Consider the following 16,810-nt stretch of genomic DNA (forward strand, 5'->3'; position numbering starts at 1 on the left):
GGAGCGAGGCTTAAACTTTCTTTGCAGCGCAAAAAAGGCGAGAAAATTGAAATGCTGTCGAAGGTTATAGAGTGGATTTATAAAGTCACACTTGTTGGATGTGTTCCTTTTCATTCAACAGGGGCCTTGTGTTTGGGATTAAAGCCAGGAGGCTTCTTGTTGCATGAATGATCATAGTAATGAATGTTGATGGGGGGAAAAGTCCAATCAGAAACACGTTGTTGGGGGGGAGATGGGGGGTGACGGGGGGAATCATGGTTGGATTCCTCACAGGTAAATCCAGGTGACGGAAAATTTCCACCCATTTTCATCACTGCGTTTCCTCCGCCCTCACTTCCCCCAACACCACCCCCCACCACCACCACCCTTCCTCTGGACTTGATTTGGCCCTGATTTGGATTCTCCCGGACCTCGTTGCTCCCACCACGTCCCTACCAAGGAGAATAGACCAAATCACTCCACAGCCTCCGCCGGATAAAGTCCTCACTCAGCCCCAGTGAGAGGAGAGGAACTCTAAAAGGCGCTTTGATGAACGACTCCCCCTCTTTTCCTCCCTCAGGCGGAGAACCAGGCCCCCGATAAAAGCCCTAAATAGCGGGGGCCACGGCTCGGCGCTCCCCTCTCGGTTCGCCCCTTAATTCCCCGTCTCTCTTGCTCTCATCCAATTAGCTCAGTGTATTAAGCGGTTTATCGTCTCATAACCACCCTTTCAGCTCCAACAAGGGAGACACTTTGCAATAGGACCAGCTCTCCTTTTGACACCCTCTCCGGTGCGGCGCTATGAATAACAGGGACAGAATAGGCGACTAATTCCCTCATCAAAGCCTACCTTGTCCATCGCTGGTCAAAACGACAAGCAATAAAGCTTAACGCCACAATACAAAGAGACTTGTTCGACCTTATTAGCTTAGCGGGGTCGAATTAATGCAAGGGACCTCATTTGACTGGGTTGTAGGGGACAAAACTGGGGGGCCCTCACTTAAAAACCTGCGGCGTGACAGAGCACTGAAAAAAAAAAAAAAAAAAAACCCCGAGCTGTTAGAGTTTATCCACTGAAACTGCGTCATCCATTCTGTTTGGGGAGATTTTAGTTAACTTATCTTATTGTAAATTATATATATATTAGAAATAAATTAGGCAAAGTCCCCCCAACTTTTTAAAGACTACCACAGAACTAAACGTGTTGTATTTCAACAATTTTTTAAAAAATTAATTTAACATAAATTAATTCTATTATTGGAAGAAAGAAGAAACAAGTTTCGTTTTAATTAATTAATTCAGAGTTAGCTCGAGTCACGAGCAAACTAAGCTGCTCCTTAGGGTGCCCAGGGCACCAGGGGGCCCTCTAGAGGCCAAACATACTTACACAATAATGCAGATGTCAAAACTTCAATTTCTCACGAAGAGAAACCACTGAAGTGACTGTGATGAAGTCACAGTAGGCGACAAAACAACAGTCTGCCTCATTGTTCAATTCAATTTATTTATACGAAACCAACTTACAACAAATGCCATCTCACGGCACTTTACACACACAGAAAAGTCCAATAGACGTTTACAAATCGATCAGTGAGTTCAAGCCCTCGTTTTCATCCTCCATGCACACAGAGAATAGGTGAAAAATCTGAATCAACTTTTAACCAGTAGCATATTTAAATAAAATATGAATAAAGTTATTTGTTGTCACATTATGGTACCATGTTTAAAAACAATCTCTTAATTCACAGAGCGTTCATTTAATCTAAATCGAGGCTAAGGCAAATCCTACAGATGATAAAACCTTAAACAGTTCTTTATTTGTTCTACAAATAAAGAAAAATATTTGGTTTATGATACCTCTACATGTGGTACAGAAGGACTCGATAGAATGGTTCCCATCAAATTTTATTTTCTCATTAAATTTTGTTTTCTAATCTATTTTTATTTTATTTCATTCAAACTGCTTCGATCTTTCACGAAGCCTGATTTTATGCTGATGTAAATCTGGGGAAAAGCAGCAGGTGGCCACAGGTAGAGCCGGATCAAACAAGCTGCTGCCTGGAGCCTCCAGTGCAGAGGGGGGCCCTCAAGAGCCTTCAACTTCTCAGATGGAAACTCCAAAACACGAGGAATCATCCCACTGTGAAATCTAACATGGTGCGAATACACTTATTTTATCTCTTAAACTCCACTTGTTAAGCTGTTAATGCTTGTCTGCATTGATTTAATTCATGTCTGGAAGCTGACTTGACTCACAGTTTCAAGGCAGCTTTTGAACTTTTGTTTTCACGTTCAAGAAGTTAAAGTTTATTATCATGCAGGGGCTTTAAGTTTGCATCAATGGTTTATGGATTAGAAATATGATATGGACCAATAGATTGATATTGACTTGAATTAATCTATATTTTTGTCAATCTTTCCATTATAATATTTCTATCACTCTCCTCAAGCTTTAGTATCTTCATCACTAAAATAAATTTGAAGGGCATTTGCATTTTTTTGGGCAAAAAATGCAACGCTGATACAAACTCAAGGCTAGATTAAGTCAGGGAAATAACATTTACTTCACTATTTAATTGTTGCTATTTTTATTTTTTTTTAAGTCACTTGAAGTTTGATGTTAATTTGATTGTTGACTTAAAAGTAAAACAAGCAATTCCAACATTATCACCCACATTCAGGACACGGTACTAGTCACAAATACAACCCTCATCACACCAGGATAAACCCTGTTTTTCCAGGTAATCTTTGGGATTCTGCAGTATGTAAACTGAAGTTATACTATCGCACGTCTGGCTCGGATTTTTACCCACTAAATACTTATCAAACTCAATATACTTTTAAGATCAGCGTAAATATCAGAGTAAGACATTTTACAGCGTTTCTGCCTTAGCTGGTCTTGACGTCTCTGTTCGTTGGACCTTTCAAAGCTGTTCATATAAGCTCATTTTTGCTCAAACCAGATGGAAGGAACATCCTCAATAATCCAATACTTTCCAAACGCAATCCAACAGAAACCTCATTGTTATGCACTTCAGGCCTAACTGCTTTGTTTTGACTCAACTTTTGACAGGTCAAGTAATATTTGTCGCTTTATGTTTGACTAATAAAGAGTGCAAGAACAAAATGTCTGCAGCAATAACAGTTCCTGAATAGCAGGATAATAAAACTGATTTAAAATGTCCTTACGCAGTTTAAACTCATCAGTAATAAATACGCCTGATTAATAGGGACACAGTTTTACAGCTGTGTGGATTAATGAGCACTTAACAAATCTCATGGATGCAGGGGATCCCCTTTTATTACACTATAGGCCTCTAATGGGGGCCTCATTCTGATATAAAAACAAATATCAGTGGATTTAAGTATTAGCTGCAAAAATAAGTCATAACTTAACCAAATATTATAGTTTGTAAACGTAATAATCAATAATAATCAATTATATATTAGCTACTTTCTTCTTTATAAAACATTACGGAAATATTTTAATTAGCTTGTCCAACATTAGCTGCTCTCTGTCCACCAGAGAACTGTGAGGGTGATATGTTCACTGGGGTCGAGTTATCAATGAGTATAGTTAAAAAAAAAAAAAAAAAAAAAAAAAAAGAAATGAAAAAGAAACGGTCATAAGAATTGTGGTTCAGAAAGTTGAAAATATCAAGTTTTAGCTACAGCGCTAATGCTAATGCTAATGCTAATGCTAAAGTCAAAGCAAGCTTTGCTTCCTCTTAACCCCTAAGAAATCCAGGGAAAGGGTTAGATCGTGTCAACACGGTGGGATATGTTTATTACCATCTCTGCAGCATTTTATGCTTCAATCGCAAACTCATTCATTTTAATAAACAAAACTGGAGCTACTCAGTTATGACTCTGCTGCCAAGGAGAACCCAGCGGAGGCTATTATATAATATTATATATTATATATTTTAGAGGATCCATTCTGTTCATGTACCCTGGCTTCAACTGTAAAAGTGCATCCTTATTGATCACAATTGATCCAAAATTGTAAGTTTTACATGTATATTAAGATAATTCTGGAAAACACATTTTAGGTACTTACTTTAATCCTGTTCAATGTTTAACTTGCCAGATGTTTAAGTTATTTAGACTTAAGCTTTAGTTATTCAAGATCATTTTAAGAAGTATTCAGACATTCAATCTAATCAGGCGTAACATTATGACCAACACAGGCACTCTGCTATGCAGCTCTATACGCAACAATCTGGAATTAATTCTGACACTTCTTTATCAGAACTGTCCTTAATTTCATATTGGATTTGAGCAACAGCAGCTTGCCTGTTTTATCGGACCACCCAGGCCAGCGTCCTGACCTTGTCATTGGTGCACCGCTGTTTGTTCCTTGAACCATTTTGATGTAAACAGGCACTGCACAAGAGTGTAGATTTGGAAATGGTCTGGACTCACTGGCTTTTTCATCACAATGTGGCTCTGGTCAAACCTGCCAAAATGGCGTCAATTTTCTGTTTCGAACACATCACAGTATCCGCTTGCTGCTGAATATATCCGCCTAGATTTTAGCATGGGCTTACAGGGGCTCCAGCCCAGGGCGGCGGCGCTTTGGGGGCACACCAAAAGATGATTTGTATTTTTGTGAATGAATAAGGTCAGGATGCCTTAATTTTATCACTGGCTAAGAGGATTTTGACAGTGCTGTTGAAAAACAGTGAATGAAGCATGAATGCTTGATCAAGCATGAATGCCAATATCGGTCCAAATTTGAGGTTTTTTTTTTTTTTTTTTCATGTATTGGGGAGGAGCATCAGTGAATAATTTCTCACAATGGCGGACAACAGAAAGCATGACAGCAGAGAAAGAAAGAAAAAGAAGAGCGTACAGAGAGGTGATGAAGAAACTATCCAAGCCAATAACAGGCTTTCATAAACCTCATATTGGACACGGAACAGAACCATCGTCCCTCTCCGCTTCTCAAAAACGTTAGCCTTGCTAACGGCGGCTCTACGGTCCCACCGGAACCTGGATGTGTGTCTGATCCGGCGCCTGCGAAGTCAGCGGCGGCGGAAGTTGCGATCTTCTTCGCCAGGTGCAAATGACGGGTAATCCGTACAGTTCTGATCCTGCGCTTCGGGTAAAAACTGTTGAGTTTACTGGGCTGAACAAGAAGCAGGGAGCTGTCAAAAATATGGATGTTCATTTTAAAGCATCGGTACGTGCGTGTTAATGTACAACTGTATAACCATGATTAATTAAGTAGGGCCCGCACCCTCCTAAATCCGGCCCTGGTGGCAACTGCATCAAACAACAACAACAAAAAACCATAACTGCTTTCTGAATAAGCCATAAAAGAAACTTTAAAAAAAAATCTATTCTAATAAGGAGACGTGTAAACTGTTTCCCTGACAACAGACCAAGTTGCGGTGTTTATTGCTGCAACACGGAAACTTTCTCAACTTCAAATGAGATCTCCTGAAGTTGATGCATTCATTCATCACCCTCACCGCCGAACACGGTGGATTTACTGAGCGTTGCATTTAGAAAATATGAATAATTTGAATGGCTTACATTTAAAACCTTCCAACAGTCCCTTTTTATAGCGTGGGGGGGCCGCAGTGTACATTCGGCACTATGCAGTCGACCCTGAAGTTGATTAACTCAAGAAAAGAAAGACGGGGGTTGGGGGGGGTAAGGGGAGGGGGGGCGCGACTGTGGGAGAAGAAGTGGAGCCAATATGATTTAATAAATATGTAAAGTTCTGAGCAGTCGGATGCAGACGCATGGAGACACTTTCTCACACACAGCATGTTCTATCCGTTGCAGGAGTGAATCACGGTTTAAGTGTTCAGCCCACTTAAGCTTGCCTTTTGCGAGTCACAGAGGTTTGAAGTGATTTGTGAGGCGTGCAGTGTTTATGGAAATGCACACGGCAGGATGGAGAGTTAAAAAAGAAAGAAAGAAAGAAAAAACAACAGACTATTAACACAAAGGAGAGTTATTGGGTGAAAAGAAAATGCTTACTTTGAGGCATGTGTGTTGAACTTCAGCAACGGCAGATTAAATCCGGGTAACATTTAGAAATGCAGAGCCATGATATGCGACTCAAATGTCATATTGGGGAGGTGGGCGGGGTCAACTCGTGGATTTGCATTGTCGGTTTTTACTTATGTTCTTTCACATGAACAGTTTACAAAAATAAATGCAAAAGGAAAACAATCTTTTATTTGGCAACCTGCAAATTCAGGAGGTGAGACGTCTAATTTAGCTCATCTGAAGGATAAGACTCTTTTACAATCAGCTCATAAATAAACATATACGTTGCAGACTGATTAGAGCGTATGGTGCACAAAGCAGAAGGGGGCATTAAGGAATGAAACATTTTAAAATTAAATGTCAGCTGTAAGAACAAAAGGCCTCGGCTGTTGCATTTCTAAAGAGATCAGCTTCACACAGAGCTCAGAGAGAATGGGTTTTAAATATAGCTGCTAAAAGTATCTGCTCCCTTTGTTTTTAACCAGTCCAACCGTCGAATCATTTTTAGCTGGTTTTCTTTGCATGTTATAGGTCCTTTAAATGTTCTTAAACCTCTGTTTCAAAATGTGATACTGTCAAATATTTGCCTCTCAGAGCTAAAAGGATGGATTTACAATTAAACGTAACAAAAGATAATTCCCCCTCCATCAAAAATATTTATCAAGCATAAAAAGTGGGAGTCAGTCTGACGCGTTTAATTACAGCAGTCGGATTTGATCGTACTCGACCTCTTGATCTCTGGCTGGAGCCGACAGGGAAAAACAAATGTGATAGATTTAAACCGATGTTCGGTATATAAGCACATTGTTGTGTATTTCACTTGTTCCTTCCACGTTTGGCTAACACTTGCTGCTAGTGCAGTGACGACTCAGTCACTTCATTTAGTATGGAGACCCCTCTTTTCACTTTTTTTTTTTTTTTTACAATAAAGCCATAAACTTCAATTTTGTGAGGATTTATTTTTTTGGCTTTTAGACCAAAACAAAGTGATTTGTATTCGGTACTCTAGAAGCAGCTTTTGCAAAGTTCCCAAGTGGATTTTTTTTACGTTCCCTCTTCCAGGTGTCAACATCTAAAAGATGAAACATTTGAACTTTCCTCTTTGCAAACAGGTGTAAGATAGAAAGTCCTTGTTAATATAGAATTTGAAGCCTTGCCATTGGTTCTTGGCTGGAATTAGATCCATACTTTGACTAAGCCATTCTATCGCAGGACCTTTGTTCTGTTGGAGGATGAACCTCACAATCCGCTCCAAGTCTCTCCAGTCTTAGCAGATTTTCTTCCAGCACTCATTTCTCCTGCTGAACAGAATCCCCGCAGCATTCTTCTGCCACCACCGTGCTGAGAGTTATGCGTTTGGGTTGATGTGTGGTATTATTACACTTGTGTTTGAAACTTAGGCCCAACAAATATATTCTTTCTCATGTGAAAATCAACTCCTACATGTCCCCTGAATGATTAGCAGAAAACACTGCTCCCTAATGTTCTCAATCAGCTACAATTATCCTGAGATGAACTTTCACAAAAAGCAGGATCTCTGGATCAATAAGGCGACTTTTCCTCCCTACAGATCAATAATCAGGCGGTAGATCTAACCTTCTACAGCTGCACAGGTAATAAATAAATTCATGTTGGGTTTTTTTTATATTATGGATCAACTTATTTTTATGATTGTATAAAAAAAAAAATGGAACGAGTTGATATAAAACCATTTAATACGTAATTATTAAACAGAATTGAATACATTTATACAACAACAAAAGACAGAGTTCTCAATGATTAAGTTCTTTATTGAGTTCTTTTTTTATTTATGTATTTATTTAAAACATCATTATCAAAATATGCCACATTCTGGCCATTACAAAACAAGACTCGGAATTGCTACAGTAACGTAGAAAACGTATTAAAACACAGAGAGGGTAGAAGAAGAGTGAGAGAGACGACCTGGCCTGAGTTAAACAGAGGCAGTGAGGGAGAAGCGGATCAGATGTTCGATACCGGGACAAAAGAGCCAAGGAGCCGCGCGTGTGGCCTTCCTCACCCAGTCACTCCCCGTATCCTCCTCAGCCCTTTCTTTCATCCCCTGATCCGACACACACTTCTAACGCGCACACACACACACACACACACACACGCAGCGTGAATGGTGGTAATCAGAACAAGTGTCCGATCGCTGCGGGCGTCCAGTGGTCTCAGTGGCTCGGGGTCACTATCATTGGCTAATTAGCTGCTCCTGGAGTACACCAGCTGCTCTAAGGAGAAGCCATTTTCACACACTCACACACACACACATGTACACGCATCTGGGCTCAGCTAGCTTCTGCACATACAATAGACTGTCATTTAGGTATGATTGCTGCTCCCCTTTACCATACAGAGTAAGGGTGATGGGGTCAAGTCATGACTGTGAGAGAAAGTGTGTGTGTCTGCGTGTACGTGTGTGTGTGTGCACGTGAGGAAACTGGAGAAAAGGAGAGGTGTGATTGGTGTTTTAAGGAACACAAGAAGCCCCATCAGGGCGAAGAAAGAAGATCGGCGGTCCACCAATCACGCTGTTATTTACAAACCGAAGGAGGATTTAAATGTCTGCGGCTCTTGGATGTTTTTGTCCTTGCAGATTGTTTTCATTTGAACGACGAAAAAGCTTGGAAGAGTTTGGCCAAGTTCACCTCAGAGTAGCCACTGGTGGCCAAAGCCTTGTCTGGGACTTCCTTCAGCCTCAGATACGCCTGCCGTGTGGAGCTTGTTCTCTTTAAAGAGGCTGCAAAGACAGAAAAAGAAACATATTGTGATGCAACGCCAGAGTTTTACAGTGAACCTAACAATCCCTCGTCATAAACACTCGGGGATCATTCCAGTCGTAAACTGCAAAGCGAGCCGATCCAGCTCCGTCTGAAAGTAATGCTATTACTTTGAGGAGCGGATGGATGATCACACAGAATTAGACTGATGGGTCGATGGCACATGCGCCCACACAGGATCATGGGATCGATGGAAAAAGCCCAATGAGAGCATGGAGTCAATACCTCGTCCCTGTTATCTCCTCAGGTGGGCTGTAATGAGGCCAAAGAGAAGACGGAGGGACGGCTCCCTGGGACAGGATGGCAACCACAAGCAAGCAAACCTTTTCAATATACTGACGTACCAAGTGTGAATGAAACCAAGTAATAACACCATCGCCACACAAAGGAGGGCAGTGGATATAGCAGTGATCTGAGAGGAGCTGTTTTTTTTTGTGTTTTCTTTAAAGGAAGTTCTCCCTCATAGTAAACATTGTGTTGGGTTTGCCACGTTCCCTACATTACGGCGAAGTCACACTACACCTGCTACCATAACAGCTTAGCTAGCACTGTAGAGTACATGATAAGTAAACTACCATCTGGTGGAAATAGCCGTTTCAGTGCTGCAATGAATGTTTAAAAAAAAAACAAACAAAAAAAAAACTACAAATGTCATTGGCGGATATCTTAATTTTTCTGATCACCTGTCGAAACTGAAAAACACCATTTCACCCATCAGAAATACAAACGAAACCTCTTAAAATGCCACTTTTCTCTGTGTGTGTGTTCGTGTTTATTTGTACAATCAAGTTCATGAAAGCCGTGATGTCTCAGCCACAACCTCTGGTTTAGCCCTCGACCCAAAGCGCATCATCTGTTTGCAGACTCTCCAAGCTTTTTCTGCATGTTGGTGCATCCCGGTGGCAGGCTGCCACAGGTTTTACAGTAAAGTCATTATAAGGAACACGGCTGTGTTTACGTGGATCTTTTTGGAATTGGATATCAGAAAAGTCATATTCGAAGATGTTTTGTGTGAACAAAGCCTAAATATTTCTTGTGTTGCACACCACTGTTGCAGCAGCATTTTTTGATACTGGCTAGCTATTGGCTGTTCATTTTTCTTGCCACTGATTTGCTGCACACCCAAGAGTGACGATAAGGAAGACTGTAAACATAATTAGGGCTAAGATGGTCTCCATTGTGCATATTAAAGTGCATTTAATGTTTTGATTTACTAAAATAGGCAGCTGTGAGCGATTTTAGAGGGTGACTCAAGTATTTGCAGATTTTAGTTATTCGTGAGTGACTATGGCCCTAATAAGACCTAATTATTGTGCTAATCTTTAGAGATGTACTTTAAATAAAGACCAGCTAATCATGTAGAAGAGAGGCCCATAATAGAGCCTGGTATTTGTCTACTGGTCCGTTTTAGTTTAGCTCCAATGTGCACACAAACCAAGCCGACCATATGGCCAGTTGCTATCTCCTCGCCACCTCCATGTCCATATCTCCCCGTCTCGTCCTTCCTGTCTGCTGCATTAGTGGCTACTGGATAAATACCGGTCCACCGACAGCACAGAGGAACAAAGGTTAGATACACACAGCGTCCGCACGCACTAAAAGGACACACACACACACACAACAACGCGGGTAGTTAAACACTTAAAAAGCCTAGTAACTCAGCCGCTAAAAAACATCCACGCGTCAAACAGCAATCACACATGCATGTGCTCGCGTCCATGTGTGGAAGATGGTGTGGTTGACTTAAACGGCAGCAGCAACTATTACCAGATAATCCTCATTTCAGGGAGGGAGAGGAGGGGGGGGGAGAGAGGAGAGGAAAGGAGAGGCAGGGAGAGACTATTTATCCGGGGAATAGAAAGGGGGTGATGATGCATGATCAAGCGAAAGCAATCATGTCATCATTTTCTGAAAGGTAGAAGAAAATAATTCTCCCCTTCCCCTCCCTCCCACTCCTTCACTCGTTTTTTTCTCTCTCCTCCCCCCCCAACCCAATCACTGTGTGGCGAACAGATAAAAAAAGAACGATTTAAGAGTCGCAGAGAAGAAAAGAACGACAGAGATCTCTCCGCGAGTCGGAGCACGGTGGGGAGCGCGGTTCAAATAAATAGTCTCCACTGCCGAGGGAGCAGGAGGCGCAAGTAGAGGTGGAAAGGGCCGAGGATGATGTTGGAGGGGAGAGGTTTGGGTCCGAATAACGAGGTTTAAAAAAAAAAAAAAGTGACAGATTTAAAGACACAAAGATTTTCCATTCCACCTTTTCTACGGTTTGAAGTCCTTTAAAGCGAGATTCCAGGGTTGAAGGGGCACAGAGTCGTGCATTACGCCCTTCCCCACCTGTTGCTGCACACTGCCGTTCAGCAGGGTGAAGCAACAGGAAAAGGGAAAATTCAGCTACTTGAAAGACTTCCAGGTCGCAAAAGTCATTCTAAGGAGCGGAACTAAAGGTAACCGTTTTTAAAATACATTTGTAAAGATAAAAATGTGCGTAAAGCTGCTGGTGCAGACAGCTCAACTAATAAACTGAATTGCTTTACTCTGAATGCAACTAAAGAGCAGAACAGTAAAACATTCTGTGCAATAAGCACAGAGTAAATCCATGTGAACCTAAACACCATCGTTATTATCACCGTTTAAACTGCCAATGCACCCATCAGGATTTTCTTGACCAACGCTAGTTTCCAGTTTTCCCTGAGGTTTGATCTGCCAATTCAGACTCATAAGTTATAATCTTTGGAATCGAAACTGAATGAGAGTGAAAAAAGGCGGCTTAGAAAATGGATGGATGCACATATAAGTTTAGGATACAAATGAAAATTAAGGAATTGCAAGACGATGATCTTATGCGTCACAAACGTCTACGCTCTTTACGCACCTTTCAAAGTATGGCATTAAAATAGGTTGATGGATGAATTTGAAATAACTTCCTCAATTCTTGAGCGGAAAACCCCCCAACTTTTTTCTGCTCACTTGATGCGGTTTTCGGCTTTTCCAAAAAGGATTCAAAGCACTAGAGGGAAGATGGAAAAACATTTGCCAAACTTTACTTTCCGTTTATTGCAGCCATGCTGGAATTAGATGGAAGCATGCCTAATTTGCATTTTTTTTGCGACATTTTAAAAGTTTGCTCAAAATTTTCATGACAGTAGGACTTTTTTTTAGTAAACAAAAAAGAAATCCAGGTTTCCTATGCAAAATCCAACAATTTTCCCCATAGATTTGGACCATTTTTTTCCCAAGCGGGATAGATGGACAGCACAGTCAGGCATTCACATCTTCCCTCAACGTACAGACATAATTGACAAAATACGATTATTTCTCTACATTCCATTTAGTTTCATTTTTAAATTTCCCCAAACTTGAAAAATGCCTCAAACAACTTCCATAACTTAATGGTCTTACTGAAAACCAAACATGTTGTCTGATGTGTTCACAGACTGAAGAAGGCGAGCGTTTCAAGCTCTCTTCTCATCTCCCCCCCCCACTCTGATATCTGTTATTCAGAAGGAATAATGTTATTTTTTCTGCTTTACATACCTGCATGTAGATCCTGCCATGTTCTATGTAAATACTGTCATACAATAAAACTTACTTTTCTTGATAGCGCTCAAGCCTATCTGGGGATCCCCAACCATACAAATGTGGAAGACAACAAAATCAACAAATGTTTCGGACTCATTCTTACGCGCTCACACACACACACACACATGTTGGGGGCTAGCACGTGCACGCGTACTCAGTGAGCCTATCAGAGGTTATCTCTGCTCTAACTAGGTGTTGTCACACACTCGCGCACACTCCGGTGGAGCCGGGCACGAGTAGATCGGGGCTCTGCACGCTCTAACTAGGTGTAAATACAATAACAAGCCTGTAATTAAGTGAGCATGATGAAGTTAATGGAGATCGGCCATTCTGTCGGCCGCCTCCATGAATATTCTATTAGGCTGGTGGCGACGGGCAGCTGGAATAGCAGTTAATTTAATCACTACTCGGAGCACGGGGAAACTTCTTTGTGTGAGTGTAATTGCACAGAATGAATAATTGATTTGACAATCGCACCCGTGGATTTTGCCACCCCGCTTTGTATCAGCGGAGAAAAGGGGAGGAGAGGGGTGGGGGGAAGAGGGAAGCGTGGAAGAGGAAGATGGAAAGGGGAAGAAAATAGGAGAAGAGGAGAGAAAAGAGAGAGTGGGAAGGAGAGGAGGAGGAGGAGGGGGAGGAGGAGGAGAGGGACTAAGCGCGGAGCACCCGAGAGGTGGCCGGGAAGCTGTCTGTAAATGGATCATTAGAAAAGCGCAACTCAAGGACAATTTTTATTTTATCAATGCGGCAAAATTACATTATTGCTCACACACGCAATCATACTGCCCACACTCAAGACTGAGACCTGGAGGAGAGGATGAGGAGAAAAGAAGTAGACAGAGAGGGAACAAGGGAAGAGATACAAAATGATTTGAAAGTCATTGATACGGGATGTTCCCAGCTAAAGAACGGACAGCGTGCGCTTTTTTCCCCCCTCCGTCTCCCTCTCTCGCATTGTGTGCGCGCCTCTGTGTGTAATCTATTAGAGATCTCCTGCGGCGGATGAAATTACCTCCATGTTTTACTCAGTCGCAGCAATCAGGCACAAAAACGCAATGTACATGTAGATAAGACAGGTCTGCAGAAGGCACGCACGCACGCACGCACACACACACATACACACACACACACGTACACACACAGAGGGCTGCAGAAACACACCGCTAAATTACAATCTGCGTTGAGTCAGAGCTCTTTTGTGTTGTACATACAGTCTGTGCAATTTTCCATTAATGTCTTTTATTATATATGTTCAAAAGCACTGTTGAAAATATACGTTGAGTCTGCATCGTGGCTACCTGCAGCATAAAAACCCAGATATTATCGAAACTGGCAGGTATAGTCATGATACACTTTTTACCTTCAGCTAACAGCGGCACGCGAAAGGAAAATGCTCACATATTCTGGTGATTTCTTTCAGATAAATCCCCTCCAGAGACCAAAAACCCAGCAACTCTTAAGTCATTTCTCCAGCATGTAAATATAGGCATGGAGTGTGTGGCCAGCGTGGAGAGTGACAGATTGAGAGCGCGCTCCTGAGGGGGGGAGAGCGGGTAGAAATACCGGCTCTTTTACCAGTGAGCTAGCAGTTTCCAGTGTTGATCAGTGTCACGGTGTTCCAACACGTTCATAATCACCGCTCTGTCACTCCGCACCTCTGTAGCATCCGCCAGAGCTAACGCTAACACCAACCCGACACTCGGAGGAAAATATAGAGTAACGACAGTGATAGCTGAGGCATCTCCAGCGAGCGTGGCTGTTAAAACAAAAGGAAACTGACTTTGGACTGAAATGGATTACATGCACGTTCAGGAAGCATCCGGCATCCTCAGTTAGCAACCCGTAGTTGCTAGCTGATTTTGGTCAACTCAAACAGTTCACCAAAGTCAGCGCCAGAGAGATAAAATATAATTTTTTTGAATGGACTCCCAGAGTGTGTAGAACTGTATGCTTTCTCCTTGTAATCTGAGCGGTGAGAACCCCGGGTGTGTAATGCAGTAATATGGGGTATTACTGCCCCAGGACAGAGGGATAACACCTTCAGCCTATATTTTTCAGCAGCGTGAAGGTGTGTATAGGTGTAGCTTTCCTCACTTTGTGTTGGAAATGAATCATTTGGTTTGTGAGCGAGACCAGAGCTCTGATTTGTGCAGCCAAAACACAAGTCACAAAAAGCAACAGGTGCTGCTTATTTCTCAACATCAGGATTCTGTGCTTTTGTTCTTGGACACCAGACTTTTTCAGGTTTTGCATCCGGCTAGACAAAATGTTACTAGAGTATTATCTTTATTTAACATGGTATGCTTTAAAGGAAATTGGTTACACTACGACAAAAAGTATGCCTTTCTGCTTTCACTTTTTTTTTCTACATTTAAAATGTTTCAGATCAGCAAAACTTTCATTTATTAAGGAATAAAGCTTTCTAAGCCAACCTGGTTTATGTGTATTTACTGAGGTCATCTTTATCTTTGACTAAACTTTGTTGGATGATTTGAAACATGTAACAAATGCAAGAAGAGACGACGTCTGTAAATCAACCAAAGGCCACTCAGTCACTTTGACTGCATCATGGGTCATCATTTTCAATATTTTCTGATTCATCCACTCCAAATAGTGATTATGGACCATATCAAACTTGTTTGTCCTGTCCTCTATGAAAACCTGTCCAGGAAACAGACACCTTAAGGTCAAACATGTCTGATTGACAGATGTGAGATTTTAACCTCTTAATAAATATTTATCTCCTCAATTCTTAGAAAATACCTGATTACCACAAGAGATGAACCGATAAGCAAAGATTGGGTTGACAGTTCAGAGATGGTCAGGTGTAACAGATCTGAAACAGATCAGACTCCTGAATTTCTGACTGTCATCAATCAGGTCCGGCAGGCCTTTCTAATAAAAAGCCATTTTTTGATTTATTTCCTAGTGAAACTCTTTTATCAGGGATTTTGCTCTCAGACTTTTACTAGATACAGTCTTACAAACTGCTACCCAACCCTCTGGCATACAGTGTTTAACAAAAGCTGTGGCCTGTGAATGATGAGTACATTTCATGCAACGTAGCCCCGAATATAAATGTACTGTATAGGAAGCGAGTCTCCAGAAAAAGAGCAGGAAGTGCACACAAATCAACTGCGCCATGTTGCACAAGAGAACCTAAAGAAAAGAGGAAAGTCAGGAATTGATTGGTGATGATTTCTTGCATCTGGGCCAAGACGGAAATAAAAGAAAGCAAAAATGGAGGCTATAATCATGTTAGTGCCCCCCCACCCCCACGTTCCTCCTCCCCTTCTTCTACCCTGGCCCAATCCCTCTATTTCAGCTCCCTCCATTTTCTGAGTGGTCATCTGTTGATTACACGTTATATTTAAAGTCTGCTGTCTCGATCCTTTGCTGCCTCACTTTGGCCCAAGCTCGCACACTCGCGAGACTCCGGCATACATACATAAATACCATACATACATAAATATTTAATCAAATAAATAAATCACTCGGCCCGGCGGCCCTTTCTAATCAAGTGACATCAATCAGGGAGAACTGTGGGTAAAGAGGCCTTGCGGCTGACGCCTACTGAGTGCACCCGGATCGTTGGAGTAGCGTCTATTTGAGTCCAAGGGGGGAAATATACGCTCCATGTCCCATTACAGGAGAAGGGCTATCCTTTCGTCAGCGCGCCCATTACTCGCCCTATCATTTCCCCAAATCTAAAACCTGTTTTCAATCAACACAGCCAAACGAGTGCCTGTCCAAGAGAGGCAGGGAGAGAGAGACAAAAAACGAGAGAGGGAGCACGGGAGAGAAAGGAGCAGAGATGGACAGTGAGGGTAGAGGGAGCGAGATGGAGGGCTCTTTCCTTCTTTCTTCCAGTGATTGGAGCGTTTTGCATTCTGTATGTGTGTGTGATTGAATCCGTCTCCTAAATTAGGGCTGTCGACTCGAGGAGCTGAATGTCCTTAACCCCCCCCTCCCCATAACCAATGCCTGGGCGCCGCGACTTGCAAGTGTGTGTGTGCGTGCATCACGTCGCTGGTGAATATTTTAAGTGCAGCCTGGGTAAAAGGTTTATGTTGAGACTTTGATTGCTAATGCTATGTTGTATGTGTGAGAAAGCATTGTTAGGTTATTAAAATTCAAAGTTTCTCAGCGGCTCTGCTAACTTGATTTCAGCTCCAAAGCCATTAAAAGCCGAAGAGGCCGGGAGACACGGCGCAAAAACAAGCAGGTATTGTTTCACTTTAACTACAAAAACTGGAGTGAGAATCAGCCGAGAGTCTTACTTTTGTGGTTGGAGTTTGGAAGTTTGGCCCAGGCGTAGTCCCAGTCGAAGATGTAGCTGTAGAAGCAGAGCTGGTTGTACAGGGCCTTCTCAGAGTACTGCGAAGAGAGCACAAGCAATGTTAATGCAATCAAAATGAGTTGAATAACATCTGTGTCACCAA

At 42.0% G+C, this 16,810-nt stretch overlaps 1 protein-coding gene across 2 annotated transcripts in view; it reads right to left on the minus strand.

The window, feature by feature from the left end:
* Positions 1-7,764: 7,764 nt before the first annotated feature.
* pola1 (polymerase (DNA directed), alpha 1) overlaps positions 7,765-16,810 on the minus strand; it is a 55,594-nt gene continuing 46,548 nt past the window's right edge. For both annotated transcript variants that reach the window (XM_008438607.2, XM_008438606.3), the window contains exons 36-37: positions 16,649-16,745; positions 7,765-8,746 (exon numbers count right to left, since the gene is read on the minus strand). In XM_008438607.2, the coding sequence (XP_008436829.1) occupies positions 8,610-8,746; positions 16,649-16,745 (234 nt within the window). In that variant the 3' untranslated portion in view covers positions 7,765-8,609. The remainder of the gene's footprint in view (positions 8,747-16,648; positions 16,746-16,810) is intronic.

The sequence above is a fragment of the Poecilia reticulata genome, chromosome 20, assembly GCF_904066995.2.
Source record: "Poecilia reticulata chromosome 20, P_reticulata-male-v2, whole genome shotgun sequence".
In the NCBI taxonomy this organism is placed as follows: domain Eukaryota; kingdom Metazoa; phylum Chordata; class Actinopteri; order Cyprinodontiformes; family Poeciliidae; genus Poecilia; species Poecilia reticulata.